The sequence below is a fragment of the Apis florea genome, unplaced genomic scaffold (genome assembly GCF_048593485.1).
Source record: "Apis florea isolate Af1SG1 unplaced genomic scaffold, ASM4859348v1 contig_3305_pilon, whole genome shotgun sequence".
Taxonomy (NCBI): domain Eukaryota; kingdom Metazoa; phylum Arthropoda; class Insecta; order Hymenoptera; family Apidae; genus Apis; species Apis florea.
Window position 1 is genome coordinate 282,029 of NW_028256735.1, and position 22,466 is coordinate 304,494.

Sequence of the window (22,466 nt, forward strand, 5' to 3'; positions counted from 1 at the left end):
AAAGACCTGGACTCAATCTGACTTCGATTTTGATGGCTGTTCATTTAATTTTTATTTACGATTTTGTCTCTCTCGTCTTATCTGTTGTACGATCGTGAAGATGAAGTTAAGTTCATCGTTACGATAATTCATAACTTTTCTGAAAATTTAATGAAACACTTCCTTCTTACCTGTCACATGTATAAATAGATGAAAAGAAAAGTCATTAATATTAATGGAGAATGTTTGAGAACCCGTGAAATTATTTCTATTTGAAAAAAAAAAAATGATAATACATTAGATATTCTTTCTTGTAGATAGATCTTGGTAATTAAAAAAACATCTAATTTATTTTCAAAAGCTTTAGATTCTTTGCTATTGACTCCATTAATAATTACTTGTTACAGGATTGAATTTATCCATTCTAAAAAAATGTTAGAAAAATTTTAAGATTTCCAAAGTTTCGAAATTCGAGAATTGAAAACTTGTTGAATTTCTAGAGATTCTATTTTATTTTCCACGCGATCGAGGAAAGTTGAACACACCATCGTATCGATATTCGAATAGCTTCTTCGTTCTCCCATTGAAAATTTCCTTTCCGTAATAGGTTATTGCTATTTTCTTTCTTCCAGCTGGTCGATAAACTCTTCACAGATAGATGATACGCGCGCAATGACTCTTGACCCCGCGATTTCTCTTGTCTCGCGTTTATTGTTACACGTTCCTCCATGAAATTCTCTTGTTTCACCGGCTGGTCTATCGCGATAATTAACAATGAATTTCCTTGTTTAACGTACGCTCACTACAACGATGACTTTCTCGAATCGAGCAAAATTCTGGAAAGTCGTTCTGATTTTCGTATCTCGTCGCAACAGGAAGTTCGAATCGAAGATCAGCAGAATGGTTTTCTCTTCGATTCTCTTTAAATCAACAGCTGTTCGTCCTCGTGACGATTTCAAGCTGTACTCGTGGTTGAAAAGGAAATATACTATTCTTTTTTAAATTTGTATTTTAATCTATAGTATTTTTGTAATATTTACAAAATTTCAGAATATCAATAGGTTTTAATTAATATTAAAAAGAGGAGATTTATTGCAAATAAATGAAATAACAAATATACCTTTTCTGAATCAACAAAATTTCGATGCATATTTCATATTTTTAAAACATAATTTTCTGTGGAAAATAAAATAAAATATTCAAAACTTAATTCTCTATCTTACTATAAAAGATTTCCAGGCAAAATTGTATTCAAAACACGAAAATATATTGATTTCGTCCTCTTGTTCCATTTATAATATATTATATTTTATATAAAAAAACTTTCAATTTTAAATTATCGGATGAAATAAATTTCCCTATAAATTGATGCTCAAATAGTGGTAAGTAGGACAAGCATAAAAGCGTAATTTTCAAAAACATTCTATTTTGCTCTTATAATAAATGTTCGTACAGTAGTGAATCAACAGGTGGATTGATGTCAAAGTGATCTTAAATGTTTTGGTATGCAATGTCCCAAAGATTAATTCAAACAGTGAAACAATAGGAATGAAAGGAAATTGCTACTGAACGATTTGATTATTATTTGGTCATCCATTCATCCAGTTCTTTCATGTATCTTGATCTGTTGAATGGCACTGGGATACAAAGACACGGAAGAATATGTATATAGACTTCGATTTGCCTTTGAAAATCATCTATATTCTGTATCAACAGGTGAAAAATTCGTAATAAAATAGATCATCGTCCAGTGTCTTATGAATTAATTTCACTTTAGAATAGAAGTAGATGTAGTTGAATAATATTTTACAATTGTTCCTTTTGTCAAATCATCCGATTTGAATTGAATCAATCAAAGCTTGATATGTATATTTATTTTATTTTCTTAAGAGAATGGGAAAAGAAATGGAACAATTTTTTTTTTTAAAATTGATTTCATTTATTTATTTACAACAATTGTTTGAATATAGAATGTTTCAAACGTCATGCTTGGAAGGAATGTTCATTGTGTCGAAAATTAATTCCAAAGAAAGGAATTCTATTCCAGATTTTCAAAAGAATTATATCCTTTTGGTCTTGTGATTTTGTTTTAAAAATAAATCACTCAATTGTTATAATCAAAATTTTTATTCGTTGCATTGCCATTCAAAAATATTTAAGATGTTTTTTTTATCAATTTCTACATTTCATCTCTATTAATATGCTATAAATTTAGTAATTTTTCTACGTAATCACAATAACGTTTCAACAATTCCTGGAATAGACAAGATGTCGTCATATTCTCGGAACAATTTGCATTCGTACAGCAAGTTAAAAAAGTATGAATGCACTTTTAAATTGCAATAAATTGTATTATTTTGTTAACATCAGTCAGTTGGTTGGTTAACAGTGTCCTTGTCATGTGCCGACAATTACACGAATTATCTTATGACACAACAACATTTTTCTCTTAGTTTGTAGCGTGGGTTTCGAGCTCTTTGCCAAATTGCTCTATTGCCAATTTGGGGATCCACGGCGACAAGGTTGATCTTTCTTTTCTCTTAGAAAATTGAAATTACGTATTAAAGCGGGTTTAACCATTGGTTAATTTAACACAGATATACAAATGTATCTGTACTATTCTTGAAAATAGATTCAGACACATTTCACAAGAGGAAAATTTACATAAAAGATTATCATTTGAATTTTATAATTTTATATTCATTAATTTTATATATCACAATCAATTTTCTTATATTTCTTCTAAATTAAGTTCTAAGTTCGTTTACGTTAAACATTCGCACGTACAAATGAAAGATAGAATAATCCTTCTGATCTCGAATTTATATATTTTTAAAATTCAAAATTTTCAATATTAAAACCTAAATTATATATAAATAATATCACAAGTGGAGAGGTTAACGAGTCAATTAGGAAAGTGAATGAGAAAGGCAGGAAGAATGTCTCTCTGTGAAAGAAATTCCAGAATGGGACTAGGTGAGGGGAGGAAAAGTTGACGGCTTAAAAGCGAAACTTAAATGGTAAACAGCCGGTCGGAATACTCCTATATTTAAAGTTGGCTGGTCAGGCTTAAAATATCTTTCACAGTGAAAACGCTGACAGGGAGATTAAGTGCATCGCGGTACTGACAGCTTAAGCATGGAAACGGTAAATAAAATTCTGTTTGCCATCCCATCATTGAATTCGGCTCGAATTTATGCATTTGTCTTGCGCTTAGCCAACGAGTTTAGTTACGAAGCACGTACAAACAAGGCTCAACCAACTATGAAGTGGCTTGTTTCCAAACTGTGTTACGTGGAAAATTTCTATGTCGAGTTTCTATATTTTTTCCTGAATGAAAGTTGTGAAGGTGATATATATATATATATTTTTCTTATTTATTCATTTCTTGTCTCTTGTTTGAAGATATCGATGATAATATCGAGGTCCATTTTTATTTGTTTGAACGTGAAGAATTAATGTTGGTACTTAATATTTTAAGTTAAATACTTGCATTACTTAAATTATTCGTTCAAATAATTCTTGCCTTTTTTTTTTTTTTTTTTTTCAAAATTCATATTTTATTCGAAGAATTAATCTTCAAATAAAGCATGGGATAGAAAATGAGGTATGAATGAATAAAAAATAAAGATGTTTCTTTTTTTGACACGTATTTATTGTTTCTTAAAATAATTAGATTGAATTGTTTTAATTAAATAGTGTTAAATTCTTCAATATCATCTCTATAAATTATATAATTTCCTGAACAAATTGTTTCAAAATTAAATAATACAATTTGCGGTAGAAATAATAATTCAATTCAAACGAACGAAGCCTCATTTTAATATTTTACTTTCGATAATATTGAACATGATCGTGATGCATATTAATAAATATCCACGTGCGATTGTTTGAAGTAATTTTAACGCAGCACAATTTTCAGAGGCACGAGAGAACAAACAATGACCACATTGAAAATTGCATCAGCCATTTACACAATTACAAATCAAGCATTCGTGGAGGGGAAGGGAGACAGAGAGAGAGAGAGAGAGAAAAAAAAAACAAATCAATTACAATCCAATAATCGAATTACTATAATAACGTGGGCCAAAATTCGTTTGTTTCGCGTGATTTACCAACAGAATCTTGGTGAAATGCAAATAATTGTTTATTGTGAGGGAAACAAGAGGGGTGGATGGGAGGCTCATTTGTGTTTAACAAATAATTTAATGGAATAATAACGAATAACAATATTATGAGAATTGTAAAAATGAAAATAATTGGAATAACAAATATAAAATATATTTTGTTTTACAGATAATCGAAATAGCATATTAAATAGCTATATTACGAACGAGAAGAAGAAAAAAATGTGCATACGATGCAATTTAATTTTTAAATTGAATATTAACCCTTTAAGAAGCGGATAAAAACGAAATATAAAAGAACCTTGAACAATGGTTCAATCCCCTTCGAAATAGATATTTGTTTTAATCATAAGTAGAAGGAATAAAAATTAATCCACCATTCGTCGAAACATCATCGAAAATAAGACGTTCTCTCGACCAAGTTGGACGATAAAAACTTACTGATAGAAACAACGAGAAGAAAAAAAAGGAAGGGAGAGAGAGAGAGAGAGAGAGAAAAATCAATCGTGACGAAACTTCTATCGCAACTATATTTAGCCTTAATAATTTTATCAATGGCGTGGAAAAAGAGATTTGGTTATCGGCCTATTGGCTGCTAATGAAATTTATTTCTCGAACTACGTCGTTCAAAGGCCGATCAGCCGATTTTCCATCCTTGCCGATCGTTAAAATTCTCTGGCAAATACTTAACAACACCAACCAATCTTCCCCGTTTTGCGTCACTCTTGGCGCCTTCGAGGGCTGAACCAATGGCGCCATCCATGATACAGTTTGGATCGAGATTGCACGCCCTCAAGGTCATCGAATCATATCTTCCTCCACTCGTGACTTGTTAATCTTGTTAATCCTTTCGTGTATGTTTTTTGCCAGCTGATGATAGATCGAATTCAAAATGGCTTGCAAATTGAGATATTGAAAAAAAAAAAAAAAAAATCTTATTTCCAATCGAATTATTTTTATGAAAAAATTCTTACAGTTTGTGGAATATTTTATCTATATATTAGTGTGTTAAGTAACAAAATTGTTTGTAATGTCTTCGTCCATTGCAAGAATATTTAATTATTATTTTTTTCAGGGTATTAATATTAATAATGTTAATGCACTTTTTTTTTTTTTTGGTATCGCGCGTATTTATCATTTAACGCACGATAATATTTATAAGAAGTGTACTATCACGATATAATTATTATGAATCATAATATTCATAAAAAGAAAAAAATATTTCTTATTATGTAATATTATTATGTAATGGCTTTTTATAAAGATTAGACGAGGTTATTTTTCGAATAATTCCACTTTTACGAAAAATCCTTCTCAAATTTATAACTATTGCTGTTCATTAGAGAAAAGTGGAACGATGAAATTAATTTGGACGACCATTAATGTCTTTCGTACGAATGACGTGAGTTTTCGAGGAACTCGTACTTTTTTTTTTTTTTTTTTTTTTCGTGTTCCACAAGAGAGTGATGAGTAATAGTTCGAGCAATTCGGGGTCGAAGACACCAAGACGTATATAAAGTGTGATTCTGTGCGTGAAATATTCGTTGGCATTTCTGAAAGTTTAACGAACCGATTCCTGGAATAATTAATTGTTGAACGAGCAACAACTTATAAGTATATTATTAGTAAATTAGTGAATTTTTAAATGAAAATTTGCTTTATTCCACGAATGCATATTTTTTTTTTTTTATATATTTTTATCTCTACTTATCTGCATTTATCTTTGGATCGTCTCTCGTTTTTTATCTGAGCATATACGCAGATTTGCTAACTTTAACAAAGAAATCGATAGTCAGATATTCAGTGCTCAAATGAAAGATAGATTTATTTAGCATTTAGTATGAATTCAATCGCAAAAGTGACTAAAATCGAGGCTTGGATTCGAGTAAATTAACTAATCTTTGTTCTTATACTTTATTTATTTAGAAATAATATTGTTAGAAATAATCTATAAAAAAATAATCATACTCAAATAAAGTAAAAAATTGATTTATTCGAGAATGAAAATGTTTGGTAAATGTGTAATTATTTCAAATAATATTATCATAGAAAATGAAGAATATAATAGGGTTTTAAATAATATAAAATGCAAAAATTTCATTTGAATAAACACTGAGAAAATATTTATGTACGCACATTTTTCTACTTAGATATTATAAAAATAATTTTGGAAATGAAAAATTCCACGTAGAAAAATTAGGTCGCGTTTGCTTCACGTTATAAGACTTAAATGGGTATGTAAAAGCTGAAAAAAATTCATAAGATAATAACATGTATTGGACGCGAACAAAATTCTAAATTCCACAAACACGATAAATCCGTCAATTCAATCTGTGATGCATCAAGTCGCCTATAAAATCAACTTGCAATAACAATTCTCGTTAAATAGTTTCCATTTGCAAACGTTGCATAACTAGTGGCTTAATGCGTACAGTTTTCTTATCAATTGCCAATAAAAAGATGTGTATAATTTACGATAGGAAAATTGCACAAGTTCCGACTGTGGCTAGAAAAAAACGTTTCAAGTAGTTCGTGATTTTCTGGCCGAGATGAAATTTTGATTAATTGGCTTACTTTTCAAGTTAACGCATGAAAAATATTAATCATTATTGAATCATTTTAATAATAATCCTTGTCAATTATAACATTATGGAATTTTTAAATATTTTTTACGAAAAATTCACTCGAAGATGATGTAAATCGATTATTTGTAAATTTTCTATATTAAGTTTCGACTTGTAAAAAGTGAATTTTAAGATTTATATTTAATATTATATTTATTTTTTTCTATAATATATTCTATTGTTGTCTTTGCTTGTGCAATCTGCATTTAAAATTGTATTTACAATGTAACCTATGCGGTCTTATATATCTTCTTTCGAAACAATTTTTTTGTCGTTTGCCTTTTTTACAGCTGTGGTTACAACTTGATAACTTTTCGTTTACCCTTTACGAAAGGGAAAAATCCCAAGAGACAATACAGCCTACTCGTATCTCTTTCTGTTTATTGCCAATTCAAACTCCTTGTACACCATCCAAACTTCAACATAATGTGATTAAATCAGGTGAAATATTTGATGGAAATATTTCTCTTCTCTCGGTTATTATTCTTTATTTGATAAAATTTAATTCGATTAATACGTAACAATAAAATATGGAAAAAGATTAACATTTATCTCATAATATTTTGATATATTATATACATTCTTTTGTTTATTTCATCAAATTCTCTTCCATAGATCAGTTTACCTGTTTTCAATCATTAATACACAACCCATTACGATGTATCAAATATTAAACATCGTCACAATAATGAATTAAAACATATATCGGTAATTAAATGAGAATAATTAACCAAGCGAATAATCGATTTGCGTTAGAGTAAAATAATTAAAAAATTTTAATTATATATTATTCGTTGCGGCAATAATTTTTAGGAGTTACAATAATATTATAAAATTATCATTTAAAGAGAATATTCCATTGTAAGTAAATATTTGAAAAGTTCCTTTTTTGCATTTCCTGAAAATGTAATTTATTAATTCAGAACTTATAAAATATGGAAGATAGTTCAAATGTAATTATCTCGAAACCTTATCTCTTAAATTAGCTTTTTAATAATAATAGCCTTTCGATTTGATGAAATTGATTCAATTGTTCCAATGTAATCTCTTTCTTCTTATTTATCTGATTTCGTAAACAGAATCAATTTGCATTATCAATTTTTTACATTAACATTTTTCAACATTTTCTGTTTTAATCATATCTCTTTAAAAATATTCACGAATATTATAATTAAAATCATCAGTTGATACCGTTAAAGCAATATTTCGTAATCAATAACGGATTTAAAAAGAAAGGTTTATCCAATCTGATTGACTTTTTTATTCTTTTCGATCGTTTGTACATCTAAACACGGGGTAAAGTGTAACATTATTATTGCAGAAAAACAACGTGTAAATTCAATGAAGCACGCGGAGTGGATACAGGTGTTTCCTATTTGATAAAGATAAATCACACGTGGCACGTGGTCGAATTATATATTGTAATTGGTTCGTGTATGTGCCGCCACGAGCGCATAAATTAAGTGAAAATCTTCTGCGAAATACGTTCGTCTTTTCATGCTTTTATTTTTCATCGTTTAGTTCGAGCCACCCTTCGTGGAAGTACATTCTTTTCCTTTTTTTTTTTTTCTCCCCCTCCGTTTATCAACTCGGTCGTGATCCGATAAAAATCGATGGGCGATAAGAACTTCCGTTTTTTGAACGAGAGCAAAGCGGATTTTATGTACGTGTCGCGATTAATATTTATCGTGAAGTTGATCTTTGAATCGGTCTCTTTTCCAGATGTGGTTATTTGAACAGTGTTTTGTAAACCGATATATATATATATATATCGTGAAGATTTTATTGAAATTTTTGCTTATTATGAAAATAATTAATCGATGTTTGTAAATAATGTTCGTTTAACGAACACTTTTTGATTAATTTCAAAGATAAAAGTTTTTCATTTCTTGAATATCGTCAATATATTTTATAAAATGGATAGATTACACTATTTTTCGAAATGATATTTTCACAAATAATAATTTCATCGATTCGAATCCAAAAATCGTTCATTTTTACGGATTTCATAGTTTTGATATTAAAGCATTATAAATTGAGAATAGAAGAGATAGGAGGATCGATTTATGTATGAATATTTTTCATTCGTAATGTTCTAAAATGGAAATTGGCTCCCTGGAAAGTATATTATCTGGATATTTGTAAGAGGAAAAGGGGGGGTTGATATGATTTTTATCGAATTCTGTAATGTGAGGTAGAGTTAATATTTACACATAAATCTATTTTATCTACATTTAATTTCGTATTTATTTTAACTTCAATTACATGTATTTGGTTAGTGGTTCCGCTTGTCTTGTACATAATAAACCTGCACTCGTAAAAGTCTAACCACTGCAAACATTCAGCCACCAATGTACATTGTCGCAATACAATGTATATAAAGTTATAGTTTTAAATTTTCTTTGTTTGTACATTGTAAAATGTATCACATATGTAATATATATTCAATTTTACAACAGATTCAAACATTTTTTTGTATTCATCAATTCAATTTAAAATCAAAATTTTCACCAAGGTTTACAACATATTCCATATTGAAGTAGGTTTCTAGGTTCATTTTAATGAATCTTTATTTCTCCATCAATGTTTTATCAAAGCTAAAATGGTAATCGTAAAATCTCATATATCTCGATTTTTAACTATGTAAGATATTTATTTACATTTTTAGTGTTGTAATAAAAATTTTGAAAACCATTTTTTTTTTTTTTTTTTTTTTTTTACTTTCTCTAATTCATATGTTATGATAATTTAAACATTGCACGTGCATACATTATATATTCGATTTAAAAATATATCTATTAGTTTTTTTAATAAACACTCGATAAATATAGCTTTTTAGTCATCATCATTAATTTAACGACACTAATATATCATGTGTAACAGATACAGATATTTCAAATCAACGAAAGTATCAGATATTCGCAAGCGATAGTATAGACAAATATAAATTTATCTCATTCATGCGATGGAAATTGATGTAAGAATCGCTGCCTTTTCATTATCAATTGAGAAAGTTAAAAGAGCCGAGGTCAATTGAATAATCAACATGTAGGGTTCGCAATATGGATTTAACCTTGAAACATCGTATTGCAAAGTGTGGAGTCGCGTTGATGGTTGGTCGTGTACCGGCTGCCAATTATTCTGGTTATTCCGGTACGTCGATCCGAGCGCTCTCACTTTTTCCTATCCGTCATCGCAGTTCGAGATGTGACCGGCGTCTTCTGCTTCGGAAGCTTTCGTTACGTAAAAAGAGATTTCGTAAATCGTCTCGACATCCTGACGGAAAGACGCGGCGTCATTCGTCGTGTCCCCCGAAGTATCGACGCCTATATTTATTCGATGTGCGCTTCAAATTCACAAACGTTCGTAAAGAGACGACTGTTAGTCGAACTCATTTCCATTGCGCGATACCGACGTAATTCATCGCTCGAATAAACAACTGGGCCTTCGCGCGCGCGCAAAAAAAAAAAAAAGGAAAAAAAAATTCGAAGTGTTTGACAATTGTAACATTGTAAAGTTGTTGTAATCGAAACAGTGGATAAAAATATTTAATTGAGCTTCGATCCAAATCTGATACTTGATGAACATCAATTACGGGAAAAAGGTTCGAAACACAATTTTGTAACGTAACTTTTTACTTAAAAAATTATAGTCGTATAGTTTTTTCATATATTTTCTATTAATGAAATCTAATAGAAAATAAATGTAATATAACTTTTCATTTATATATATATATATGTATTAGCTAATGAATATATTTATATTTGAATGAAAAACTTTTAAATAAAGATTATCAAAATAAAATATATCAAAGTAGATTGAATTGTTACGAAAAGATTCATTTGATTAAATTTTGCGTGTAAAAATGTCTCGGTAAATAATTTTGTCCTCGAAATGTTGATCTAGACAATTAATACAAACTTCTAAAAAACTTAATGCATAAAATGAACGAAAACACTTCTTTGCATTTAAACTATCTGCTTCGTTTGGCATCTATACAACAAAACATTCGTGCCAAAGATAAAGGAAAAATTCTTTGATGCTAATTGAAATGTTTGAATACCATTATATAGACAATCATGCGATTAGCGCCACTGGTAAATTTAGAAATATTTTTAACATGATAATTAATGTGTCTTTTTGCTTTTTGAACATTATTGTTTATTATTGAATTGTGAATAAATAATTATAATTTGTTTTAATTTGTATAATTTTTTTTATAATTATATTTCTTTCAAATTAATTTTTTTTTATTAATTTAACATCTTTTTTTAATAGAAATACTAATTGATTAATTAATAAAAATAGCTGACCAGAATTTTCTAAAATAATATATATAGTGTACATTGTACTAGTTTGGTATGTAAGCTTTACCTCTAATCGATTTTACTTCGAGATGTCGACTAATGTCATTATGACAACGCAGATCCTCTGGAATTTGCGTGGTCGAACATATTTCTTCTCAGTGAAATAAATTTTTTCTGCCGAGTGTTCGTAATGAATTATCGTGGCAAAGTATTATCACAATTGTTTACAATTTTCCGGGTAAGAATTTTATCAAATATTTATTGCTTACAATAGATACTTGCGAAAATTGGCGCAAGGTTTGGCACGTGTCAAACATTCACAATTTGTAATCTCTTTCTCATTGCAAATAAAACAAAAATATCTTATAATGTCTCAAAATACAATCTTCGTTATAATTATTAGGTTTATTGTTTTATATTCATATTTTCTTAAAAATATGTAAGATACGTTTAATATCGTAGACCTAACCTATATTCATATCAAACTGATTGGTTGCTTTTATGAAGATAATACTTTGAAAAAAGTTCTAAACTTTTAAAAAAAATAAATAAAATGAAATAATTAATAATCAAATTATATATTTATGTTACAGTTTCCTGGTGAGTGCATCCTCACATACATGGAGTTTCAGCTGGATAGTGCAGAATACTGCCAGGCTCAACACAAGTAGAGAGACACGCCCAAATACCCTAGAATTTGCTAGGTACTATTAAAAAAGAAATAAGGAAAGAACATCTTAATCAGGCAAAAAAATTTTTATAATATTGGGATCATTGCCTCAAAGTCAGAAAATCATCAGCTAGTCATCACGCAAAACATAGAAGAATTAAATAGAATCAATTGTTAATTTACAATATTAAATGCAAGCATTGTAGTTACTGAGCGCACCTGATCCAGGCGCACCCAGTGCCAAATAGGTAAGATTATTTACTATTAATTTTTGCTATATAACACGTAATATAACATTTTCAAAAATTAATACTAATACTCATCTCTTTTCAGATTATCTTCCGAATCATAGTCAAGGATCCCAAGTGGGAATCAATCGCATATCAACAACGCCTAATGTAACGTAGCCCTCTCCCCTTCAGTGAAATTTGCACCTTAACAACCCTTCTTGAGGTCTACATGTAAACCCATTGTTCTGTCCTCTGTAAAAAAATAACAAAGTATTCAATTAGTTAAATGAGAAATAACTTTATAAGACTGACATCTATGGGCTAAGTTGTCAAATTCAGCCTTTGTTGCTTGATAGTGTGGCAAAAATTGCAAAAATAAAGAGAAACAGTGTCGTACAAAATTATTAAAAACATAAAAGTTAAAACAGTAAAAAAGTAGGAGTTTTACACCACTTGTTGTCCAAAAGGAAATGAGCAACATGAGGGTGAAGGACATCAGACCGGAGCCCGCCGAGATCGAATATAAAAACATGAAGTTCCTCATTACTGATCGGCCCAATGATCAGACCATTCATACTTTTATTCAAGTATGTTTCTTGTTTATTTTAGAAATAAATCTTGTTGATGAAAATCATATAAGTAGAATAAATTTTTTTTTTTTTTTTAAATAGGAATTAAAAAAGCACAATGTCAAAGAAGTAGTGAGGGTCTGTGAACCAACGTACAAAATTGAAGAACTTAAAGCAGAAGGGATCAATGTCATAGATTTGGTATTTGATGATGGCACATTTCCACCAAATGAAGTAAATATTTTTATTTTATATTATTCTAAAAATAATATCATAGAAATCATTAGATTTTAATAACATAATTAAATTTTCATTGATTTTCAGGTTATCGATGAATGGTTTGAATTGCTAAAAAATCGATTCCGCGAGTCTCCAGATGCATGCGTGGCAGTGCATTGTGTCGCAGGACTTGGTAGAGCACCGGTCTTAGTTGCACTTGCTCTTATTGAGTTGGGATTAAAATACGAAGATGCAGTCGCGTTAATTAGGGAGTAAGTATATACATTTGAATTTTCTTGGCTTTCATATATATATTTATTTTATGTTATAATTATAAAAATGATTTACTTATTCAGCAAAAGACGAGGAGCCATCAATTCAAAGCAGCTGGCCTATCTTGAGAAATATCGTCCCAAGTCTCGGTTGAAGCTCAAAAATGGACAAAAAAACTCCTGCTGCGTCCAATAGATCAAACGATTTCTTTAAAAAGTTACTAATTCATACTGATTGGTATACCTAATTGTATAGGTTTTCGCGCCTGATAACAAGAGACATACTGTATTGACTCTGTTCTGAATCTGGCCTATCAATGGAAATGCAACCGAACCACTTATAAAACAATTTTAATGGTATATTTTGCATTATTTGATTTTCCAGCGTAAATGAAACAATTTAAAATAAAAATAAATTGCATATAATTTTTTGCACTTTTCTTTTATGAAATTTTTGTATTTATTTTTGATACTAAATTAATATTAAATGCTATAGAACAGAGAAAGCCTTCTAAACGTGATATATATATATATAGTAATAAAATTTTAATGGATCTGATCATTTGTATAATAAATAAAAAATTGGATCAACTTATACGTTTTATAACAATACTTAGTACCTCGTTTAAGATTATTGCGTACAAGTATTCTAGAAGGCTGCATTTACTTGGTCCAATAAAATAAGACATATAATTAATTTCTGAACATAGTTAATACGTTATTTATGCGACATATTTTAAGGATGGTTGGAACAAGCATCTTTGGAATAATATGATTTTTATTGAAAATGGTTCCTTTGGTACTGCAATTGTATCCAGCCATCATCAAATTTAGCTATTTAGAGAATTAGTGCAATAAAAAATCTCACGTTTCCCAGAATGAATGAATAAATATCCTATCAACTACAGTTTTAAGTAATTCAACATATTTACTTTTAAATTGTGATTGAATATAATATTTTTTGCAGATGTTTTGCATATAACACAAGCAAAGAAAAACAGAATTTAAACTTACATTTAATAAATTTTTTTGCAATTGTTGGAATAATATGTATTAAAAACATGAATCTTTAACAAAGTGTGGTTAGTACATGTTATCTCTGTTACAAAAAAAAAAAAAAATGAATTTATACAACCTGTTAATTTAATTCAGTTTATAAAAATAGGTGTAATAGACATTGAATCAGTGTGTAACACTGTTTTCTATTTTATACTATCAAATCAAATTTAATATACATTGTTAGAAATCAACGTTGAACTTGTGACATATATTTTCATATACTTACCACACTTGTAAAAACAAACCGAAATTTGTATAAAATAAAACGATTTAATAAAAAGTGTACAGGTATTTAAAATTTGTAAACATTAATTTTTAAAATATAACTCTTAAATGAAAAAAAAAAAAAAATTGCGTTGCATTTCCAGTGGCATGCCGAATTGATGAGTGTTCTTAACTCTTACTGGACTTGGAATCTGCGTTAACTTGAAATAACGAATATTGTGAAACAAAGTGAAGAAAGAAAATCACTCCAGAGTTATATATCACTTTTATCGTAGCTTAACGGCAATTTCACCAAAATTTTTTAAAACATCCACTTTTATTCGATAAATTTTAAAAAGCTGCATACGCATTTTGTGTGAAGCATATATTGTAATCGTACTCGCAATTTTGGTAAAATTGTCGGTGATGCTGTACGCCACACTAAACTGTGTTCAAAAGATAGAAAAAAAATTCGCTCCTAAACTAATGAATATAATACTTAGATCATTTCATAAGTCTGACGATTTAATGTGAATGTACGTTTTTGTATGTATTATGATACATGGAATTGTGTTTATAATCGTTTCTTGTGCTTATAGCAATGGTTGTATACAAGAGTGATGTGACGAATTATCATAATCGATGTTTGTATTTTTTTTTTTTTTTTTCTCCATTTTTGATGATTAGTGTATAAGAATCCTGAATGACGTTTTTCTACGAGATTATTGACTAATGATGAATTCAATGCATGATACGCCAATGATAAGATATTCGTCCTTTTTGTGCATAATTTTTAAGTATCATGTATAACTGTTGTACATTCACCATAATCTCAGACTCGAAATGAAATTTGAACCTGGTACAGCTCCTTTTTTGTAATGTTAAAAAAACTGCAATATTTTTTACCAGAGGATGGGACGAGGGATATTCGTAAAAAAAAAGAAAAATTATCGAGCCTTAGATCCGAAATTCAATAATCTTCTAATTATTCAATTTTTTTCCTTCGTAGATTATTGTAACAATTATCATGAATCGGTGAAATGTTCTTTATTTCTTCTTTTTGAATATGATTTTTTTTTTTTTTTTTTTTTTTTTTTAAGGTAAGATATTAATACTTTAATTAGGTATACCTAGCAATTCATTGAAAAAGTTACCAACAAATTTTTATTATGTGGAAATTAATTTTGCACGTCGATTCACTTCTTCAAGTTATACTTCATTGTAGTGAAGTAATTACGTATATGAGTGAACATATTTTGTCTGTGATACATTTTTTGCGAAAAAAAAATCGAAAATTAGAAGGGATTAATGATTGGGCTTATTGAAAACGTGCTACCTGTGAAAATGACGTTTAAAGATCTTTTCAAGGTTACAGCCCACATTTTTAAATCGAATAATCAATGGGCATTCGTAGATCTTATTTAAAATTATATTTAGAGACATATTTTGATCTGAATATTTACTGTTTCGCGTAGTCACAGAACATTAGAAGAAGAAAAAAAAAAAACTTTTATTCTCGAAGAATTGAATCGAAACGCTATATCAAATTTTATTTTATTTTTTTGAAAAAGAAAAAAATAATCCATAAAAGCATGAAATATTTAGTTTAATCGTTATAATTTTATAAATTAGCGATTGAGAAAATCGTTTCATACGATGATTCTATTTTATGTTAAAAAGAAAATGTTTCAATTCATGTGAATAACAAGAACAGGAACAACTTAGGTAGCAAAGAAATCCTCTATTTTGAACCGACGTAATGAAGTAAGAACAGTCACTCCTTTCGAATCGATTATGCAAAAAATAAATTTAACGAGTTAGCGCAATTTAAACAAAAATTACTATTATTATATATTTGATTTGTTAATGTAATTTCCTACCTACTGCTGTATTAATTGATTAAATTAAATGAAGAATTTTGTTATATTGTAAAACATCAGTAATGAAATAAAAAAGAATGGAAGTCGTTTTGTGAAGAAATATTTTGTGATGTATCACTTACATATATGTCTGATGCGTTGCCAAAATAAAATATCTCTTTGCGATCTTTCTTTTGCAAACAAATGGAATTGTTTATTTAAAATAACTATTCTTTTCCATCTTTTCTCTTTTTTGCAAAATTAGAAATATTTATAATAATAATAATAATAATAATAATAATAATATGTAATAATTATGATCTAAATCGATATATTTTATGTATTCATTTTACATGAATATATTGTATTCTGAGAGAGTTTGGTAATAAGCTAAGATTTTATGCCATTATGTCTTATCTTTATCTTAAAGTTGTTTTAATTATACCGTTGTCTCAATCAATCAATGTCAATCAACGAAAAACAAAAGCATTAAATTGCACACGAGATATAGAATAGATTTAACATTCGATATATACTTTTGTCCCATGCCTCGTAGAGACACTCTAGGATCCTCTTAGACTCATTTTAGTATTATTTTCAACGTTATTGATTCGATTCAAATTAAGATTGCAATGTTAATATTAATGGTTGAAATTAAAATTAAATTTCAATAATTTTATAAATAAATCATTTTTCGATAAATGCTTCAAAATTTTTTCCTACTTCATTAATTATTGGGCTAGGCTTTTATTTGTTTAAATTCGCTGTTACCGAGAATTATATATCAGGATATATTGTTTTACGAGGTTGACATTGTAGAGATACATTGTAAAACTAAAAATGTAATATCTATATTTTTTATATTAAAGATTAAGGCACATTGTAGTTTTGGAAGAGAAATGATGAATGTGTGTTCAATTAACATCCCATGAAATATCTTGTTTGTGGTTACGCACAAAAAGAGCATAGCCAACAAAAGCAAATAGTAGCAAAAGAATAGAGATAGGGTAAAAATTAGACAATCGTTATATTCAGAGTTATATATTATAAAAGAAACTAATATAGACAAGGAGAACAAATAAAGAGAAGGATAGAGATAGAATAAAAATTAGGAAATCAGCGCCATCTCTAGAGTGCCGCAAATGAAACTAATATAACAAAGAGAGAAAATAATTAGAAAAGAATAGAAATAGAATAAGAAATAACTACTAGCGTCATCTCTTGAAAATTATACAAATTTGAAATTCTTTTGCTATTTAAGAGATGGCGCTAAAAATGAATTCTTACTTTATCTATCTTTTTCTTTTTATTTATTCTCCTTGTCTATGCTTTTTTGTCTAAGGCACATTAGAGATGGCGCTGATTTCATAATTTTAAATATACTCTATTTGTTTTGTTTATCTACATTTATTTTATTACATTTTATATAAACTATGATAGCAAAGGAATCAAAAAGGTCCAAAATATTTTTAATAAAAAAAAGATAACAATTTGTATATTTTTATTATATATTATTTATTAAGATACGTATAAAAATAAAACATAGTAATATAGTAAAATAAATAAATATCGGTGTTACGCATCGTTAAAATAAAATATTTTTTAAAAATCTTTTTTTTACATAGAAGTAAAATCGTTTATTTAATATTGCTTGACTAAATTTCTTTTTTTTTTTTTTTTTTATATAATTATATATTTCGAATAACATAAAAATAAAATGTATAATAATAAATCTTAGCGATATATTTCTTGTTACATTTTGTTCATTTTACATAAACATATCATTGTATCCTGGAGGAGGTAAATGATCATTATCTGGATCACGTCGTGGTCTTGCTCGATCAAGATCTGGTGGACCAAAAGGATCGAATCTTGCAAATGGCGGAACTGCGCCACTGTAATGTGATAATTTTTTAATATTTTTTTATTTTTATATGCAAATGAAAATAAAATATTATCATTTTATCAACTTACGATGGTAATCTGCCAGGAACTCCTAAAGCTGGTCTGTATGGATCTATAGGATTACGTTGCGATGAAAATGGATCAAAAATCATACCACCGCCGCGTCCTAATGGATTTAAATCTGCAGCTCCTATATTTGTAGGATCAGCTGCAGGACGCCTTTAAAATTTTAAATAACGATTTTAATTAAATATTTTTTAAGAAATATAGAAGATATTATTTGCTATATAAAAAAATATTATATTGAAAAAAGAAAATGTAATTATTTTAGGCATGTCATGGAGATAATAAAAATATTTATACCAATTATGTTTGCGGGATCAATAGTAATGAAATGTAAGACTTAATTCTGATTTTTTCGAAAAAAAGAGATTACTTTTTCATGCTTGAAATTAAATGATTAAGATTCATAATTCAAAAATTGATACATCCAGATTTATATCATCATTATGAAAATTCTGTAAAGATGTTTCATATATTATTTTTAAATTTAATACATTGAAATCGCATCGATTCTCGTTTTTTTGTCTCCCTGTCAGGCCTTTTATTTAATTATAATTAAAACAGAGATTTTTAATTAAACTTTTTATCATAAAATATCAATTTTTTTATGAATCGATGCGAGTATTACCATTGTGATGATGCTAATGAAGATTGTGGCAATACCCTTAATGGATCAGCTCTTAATGAATCATCTCCAGGTGCATTATATATTGTCTGAGTAGAATTTTCTGTTGTATTACTAGGAATCAATGTATCTATAATATCTGTTTGAATTATATTTATAATATTTTGATATGAAGGTATTATAAATTCCAATGTTCCATGGAGATCATTTATAGTTTGATTAATTGGAAACTGAATGGTAGAAACTTTTTGATCATGAATTTTCTGTAAAATAAAATATTCATAAATATTAATTTGCTACTCTTCGTCTAAAAGATTATTATTCAAATTACCAATAAATTTATAAGTAGATCTTCATCAGATTTTATACCATGGAATATAAATAATTTTCCATTATTTATGTAACGTAATGTGTAACTTGGTTGCATGTTCCATCCTTCTGGAAGTAATTGTGATCCTTTTTCTGATGGTTCAAATACTTTCTAAAACCAAAAATTATTATAAGAAAATTAATATATATTTATATATTTTATATATATTTTCTGTTATAATTTTTGTGAATTTAAATCATGACAATATGTAATTATAATAAAATTATTATTTACTTAAATTATTTATCATAATTGACATATAATATAATATAGGTTATGTATTATAAAATTTTAATAATTTTTTATAATTTAACTTCTTATTTATACAAATAGATTATGTTGAAAAATTATCATACAAAATTCTATAATTGCGCAATAATTTATAAAAACAAAAGCTCTGTAATAACTTACAGAATCGCCGATTCCAATGCATCTAAATCCCTGTTTTATAAGATACCAATGAATAAACAGAATTAATAAGTCCTCCTTTTTTGTAATTTGTTTATTATATATTTCTTGGAAAAGTTCAAAACCAAATATATTATTTGTATCAACCATTTTAACACTTAGTGACAAACAAGTTTTGAAGTTTCTCGATTCGTATTTACGCCATTAATGTTTCAATGCAATTGACGATTTGCTTTCCGGAATTAGTAAAATATTTTTTTGGTAATTTATATATTATATATTATAATTCCTAAAAGTAAATATAAATGCCATTTTTAATTTTTTGAATTTATTAGCCAAAATTTTATGTAATTAAGTCATTGTGTGATTTTGTTGCATTACCGCCAAACAATTGAATTTTTTAAATTTCACATTTCTAAATTCAAATTTTTGTTGTGGTATCTAAGATACATAGATTTTTGTTAAAACATAAAATTTTATATAAATATTTATTATAAAATATGAAAGAATATATTACAAATTTTTATGTAACAAGATTTACTACTTTCATATCATAAAAATTTGATGTGTTACTAATAATAAGAAAAATTTTGTACAAAAATTAATTTATTTAATATTTTTATTATGTACATATTAAATTTTACTTTAGAAGATAATATAAATATATATTATATTATATTATATTAGAAAATATTATAATTTTAGTAATTAGAATCTGAATCAGTATCTTGATCAAATACATTAATTATTCTAGGTGGAGATGAACTACCTAAAATTTCTTCTTCACTTTCAGGTTCAGATTTATCTTTGACATCCAAAGCATAACGCCTCCAAGGAAATCTAAAACAAAATTTAAAATTATTATATAATTTTATTTAAAAATTATTATATAATGTTTTTATTTATTCTTCTACATTATAGATTATAATTTATTATACCTTTTCTTTTCATTAAAACAATCTTCAATAAAATTGTGTGAAACAATTTTAGAATAGTTCTTTAATTGTTGATGCTTTGGTGTATTTTTAAAGGCACAAATTAAATGAGAGCATTTTTTATTAGTTGTATTAGGATCAGCAATATATTTTGCTCCCATTTGAAGAGCCTTTCTCCTAATTTCATCTCTCTGCGGATTAACATAACCACTAAGTGAAAATGATACATCTTCAAAAAGTTTTGAAAATAATTTTTTTGGGTTTTGATTATCTTGCTTTTTTGCAACTTTTTCTGGCCTAGTTATTAGTTTAGGTTTTGATAATAATCCACAATTATTGCATATTTTATCTTCAGATTCATCTTGACATTGAGAACAATCTTGTTTTTTTTTATTTACATTCTCTTTTGATGAACCTTCTTCAGGACTTAAAGAACGTTTTCTAGTACTTATGTTATTATATTTTTGGTTTTCATTCTTTTTTGTATCTTTTTTATTTGTTTTAAATGAAGGTGAAGATACAATATCACCAAATGGAGTTCTTACTACTGGTTTATCATTTTCAATTTTTTTATTTTTTTGTTTAGAATCATTTATTGAAATTGAACTATTAGATTCTTTTTTTTTAGTTCCAAATACTTCTTCTTTTTTTCCAGCTTCTAATTTTTCCAATAGTGGTCTTTTCATTGGTTCTCTATTCTCTTCTTGTCGTATAGAAAAATTATTCATACTAGTTTCTTTAATCTTTGCAAGTAATTCACTTTTATAGTCTGGTTTTTTATTGTTTATCATTTTCATATATTTTTCTTTTAAATTATCTATTAATTTGTCAGTATCTTCTTCTGAATTTTTTAATTTAAATCTTCCAAAAACATCTAATCCTAAATCAACTATAACTTCTGTTTTCAATACAATAAAAGATAATCCAAATAATTCTTTTAAATTTGCAGATTGCATACAAGTTACTTTTACACGATCAAACTTTATTTTTAATGTGTCTGGATTAAGATCTTTTTTTGCAAATATCTGTACTTGATCTTTAAATTGGCCATTGACAGCTTCATCATGTGTTAAAAATTGATGGTTTACAATAGGAATCCAATTGTCAGGTTCCAATGAAGTAGAAGCAGTAACAACTACTACACAACTACGATAATTGCCAATATCCAAGCCAGTGATACAAGATGGTTCTGCCATTTGAAAAATAACAGTAGCAAGCATTTCTCCAGGTTTGGCACAACGCCATGAAGAATTTGAACGATGTTGCAAAAGATTAGAAACAGGATAGGATGAGTGTTCTGAAGAACAACTTATTACTTTAGCAAGTTTAATAATCATTGATGAGATTTTAAATTGATAAGATTTATAAAATAAAATACATTTATATTTTTATAGTTTAGAAAAAATTAATAGATATCTTAAAATAGATCGTTTTAACACATACCGCCAAAATTATTAATAAGAAGTGTATAATACGTAAAAAAGCTATCGAGAATTTTATCGATATAACTATAATGTCGAGATATTTTCGATATACAATTCGATGTATCGAAAATTCAATATTGAATTTATTATGTAATATATTAATTTTATTACAAGAAAAGCAAAATGTATTATATTTTTTTATACTTCAATTAAGTATTTTGTAATGAAAAATTTAATTTGAGAAAAATTAATTTTTTTTATGCTGATGTTTTTTAGAATTTACTATCTAGAAATTTTTATATTAACGATGATTAGAATTTAAATTTTAGTGAAATTATAAATAAACTATAAATTAAAAAAAAATATCAATCTTAATAATTTTCTAATCTTATATCATTAATATTCTATAATCTATATTTTACGATAAAAATATAAATTCGAAGAAAGTCAAAAAAATTATAATAAATAATAATATTAAATTATAGTTTAGAGTAGAAAAAATTTATAAATATTATGTAATATTAATATATAATATACATATAATATAATATATTAATATATAATATACACTATAAAATATTATAATAAGTAAAAAAATATAACGGTAAAAAATGTAA

General features: G+C 27.2%; 4 protein-coding genes across 7 annotated transcripts in view; 2 read left to right on the forward strand and 2 right to left on the reverse strand.

Annotated features, from left to right (window-relative positions):
* LOC100863111 (Organic anion transporting polypeptide 30B) overlaps nt 1-12,528 on the forward strand; it is a 118,933-nt gene extending 106,405 nt beyond the window's left edge. For all 4 annotated transcript variants that reach the window (XM_086911525.1, XM_086911513.1, XM_086911511.1 and 1 more), the window contains 2 exons: nt 11,631-11,955; nt 12,041-12,528. The gene's annotated coding sequence lies outside the window, so the exon portion shown is untranslated. The remainder of the gene's footprint in view (nt 1-11,630; nt 11,956-12,040) is intronic.
* Nucleotides 12,392-16,324, forward strand: LOC100863416 (PRL-1 phosphatase). The gene is made up of 4 exons (XM_086911526.1): nt 12,392-12,524; nt 12,609-12,740; nt 12,831-12,997; nt 13,082-16,324. The coding sequence occupies exons 1-4, from the start codon at nt 12,408-12,410 to the stop codon at nt 13,191-13,193; spliced, it is 528 nt and encodes a 175-aa protein (XP_086767652.1). The 5' UTR covers nt 12,392-12,407; the 3' UTR covers nt 13,194-16,324.
* A 1,406-nt stretch (nt 16,325-17,730) lies between these two features.
* Nucleotides 17,731-19,926, reverse strand: PI31 (Proteasome inhibitor 31 kDa). Its single transcript, XM_003695643.4, has 5 exons — nt 19,494-19,926; nt 19,044-19,193; nt 18,716-18,975; nt 18,094-18,243; nt 17,731-18,014 (listed from the first exon to the last, which is right to left on the reverse strand). Exons 1-5 carry the CDS (start codon nt 19,638-19,640, stop codon nt 17,888-17,890), a joined length of 834 nt encoding a protein of 277 aa, XP_003695691.2. The 5' UTR covers nt 19,641-19,926; the 3' UTR covers nt 17,731-17,887.
* A 152-nt stretch (nt 19,927-20,078) lies between these two features.
* XRCC1 (DNA repair protein XRCC1) lies at nt 20,079-21,891 on the reverse strand. Its single transcript, XM_012489291.3, has 2 exons — nt 20,429-21,891; nt 20,079-20,330 (listed from the first exon to the last, which is right to left on the reverse strand). The coding sequence occupies exons 1-2, from the start codon at nt 21,760-21,762 to the stop codon at nt 20,192-20,194; spliced, it is 1,473 nt and encodes a 490-aa protein (XP_012344745.2). The 5' UTR covers nt 21,763-21,891; the 3' UTR covers nt 20,079-20,191.
* Nucleotides 21,892-22,466: the final 575 nt, after the last annotated feature.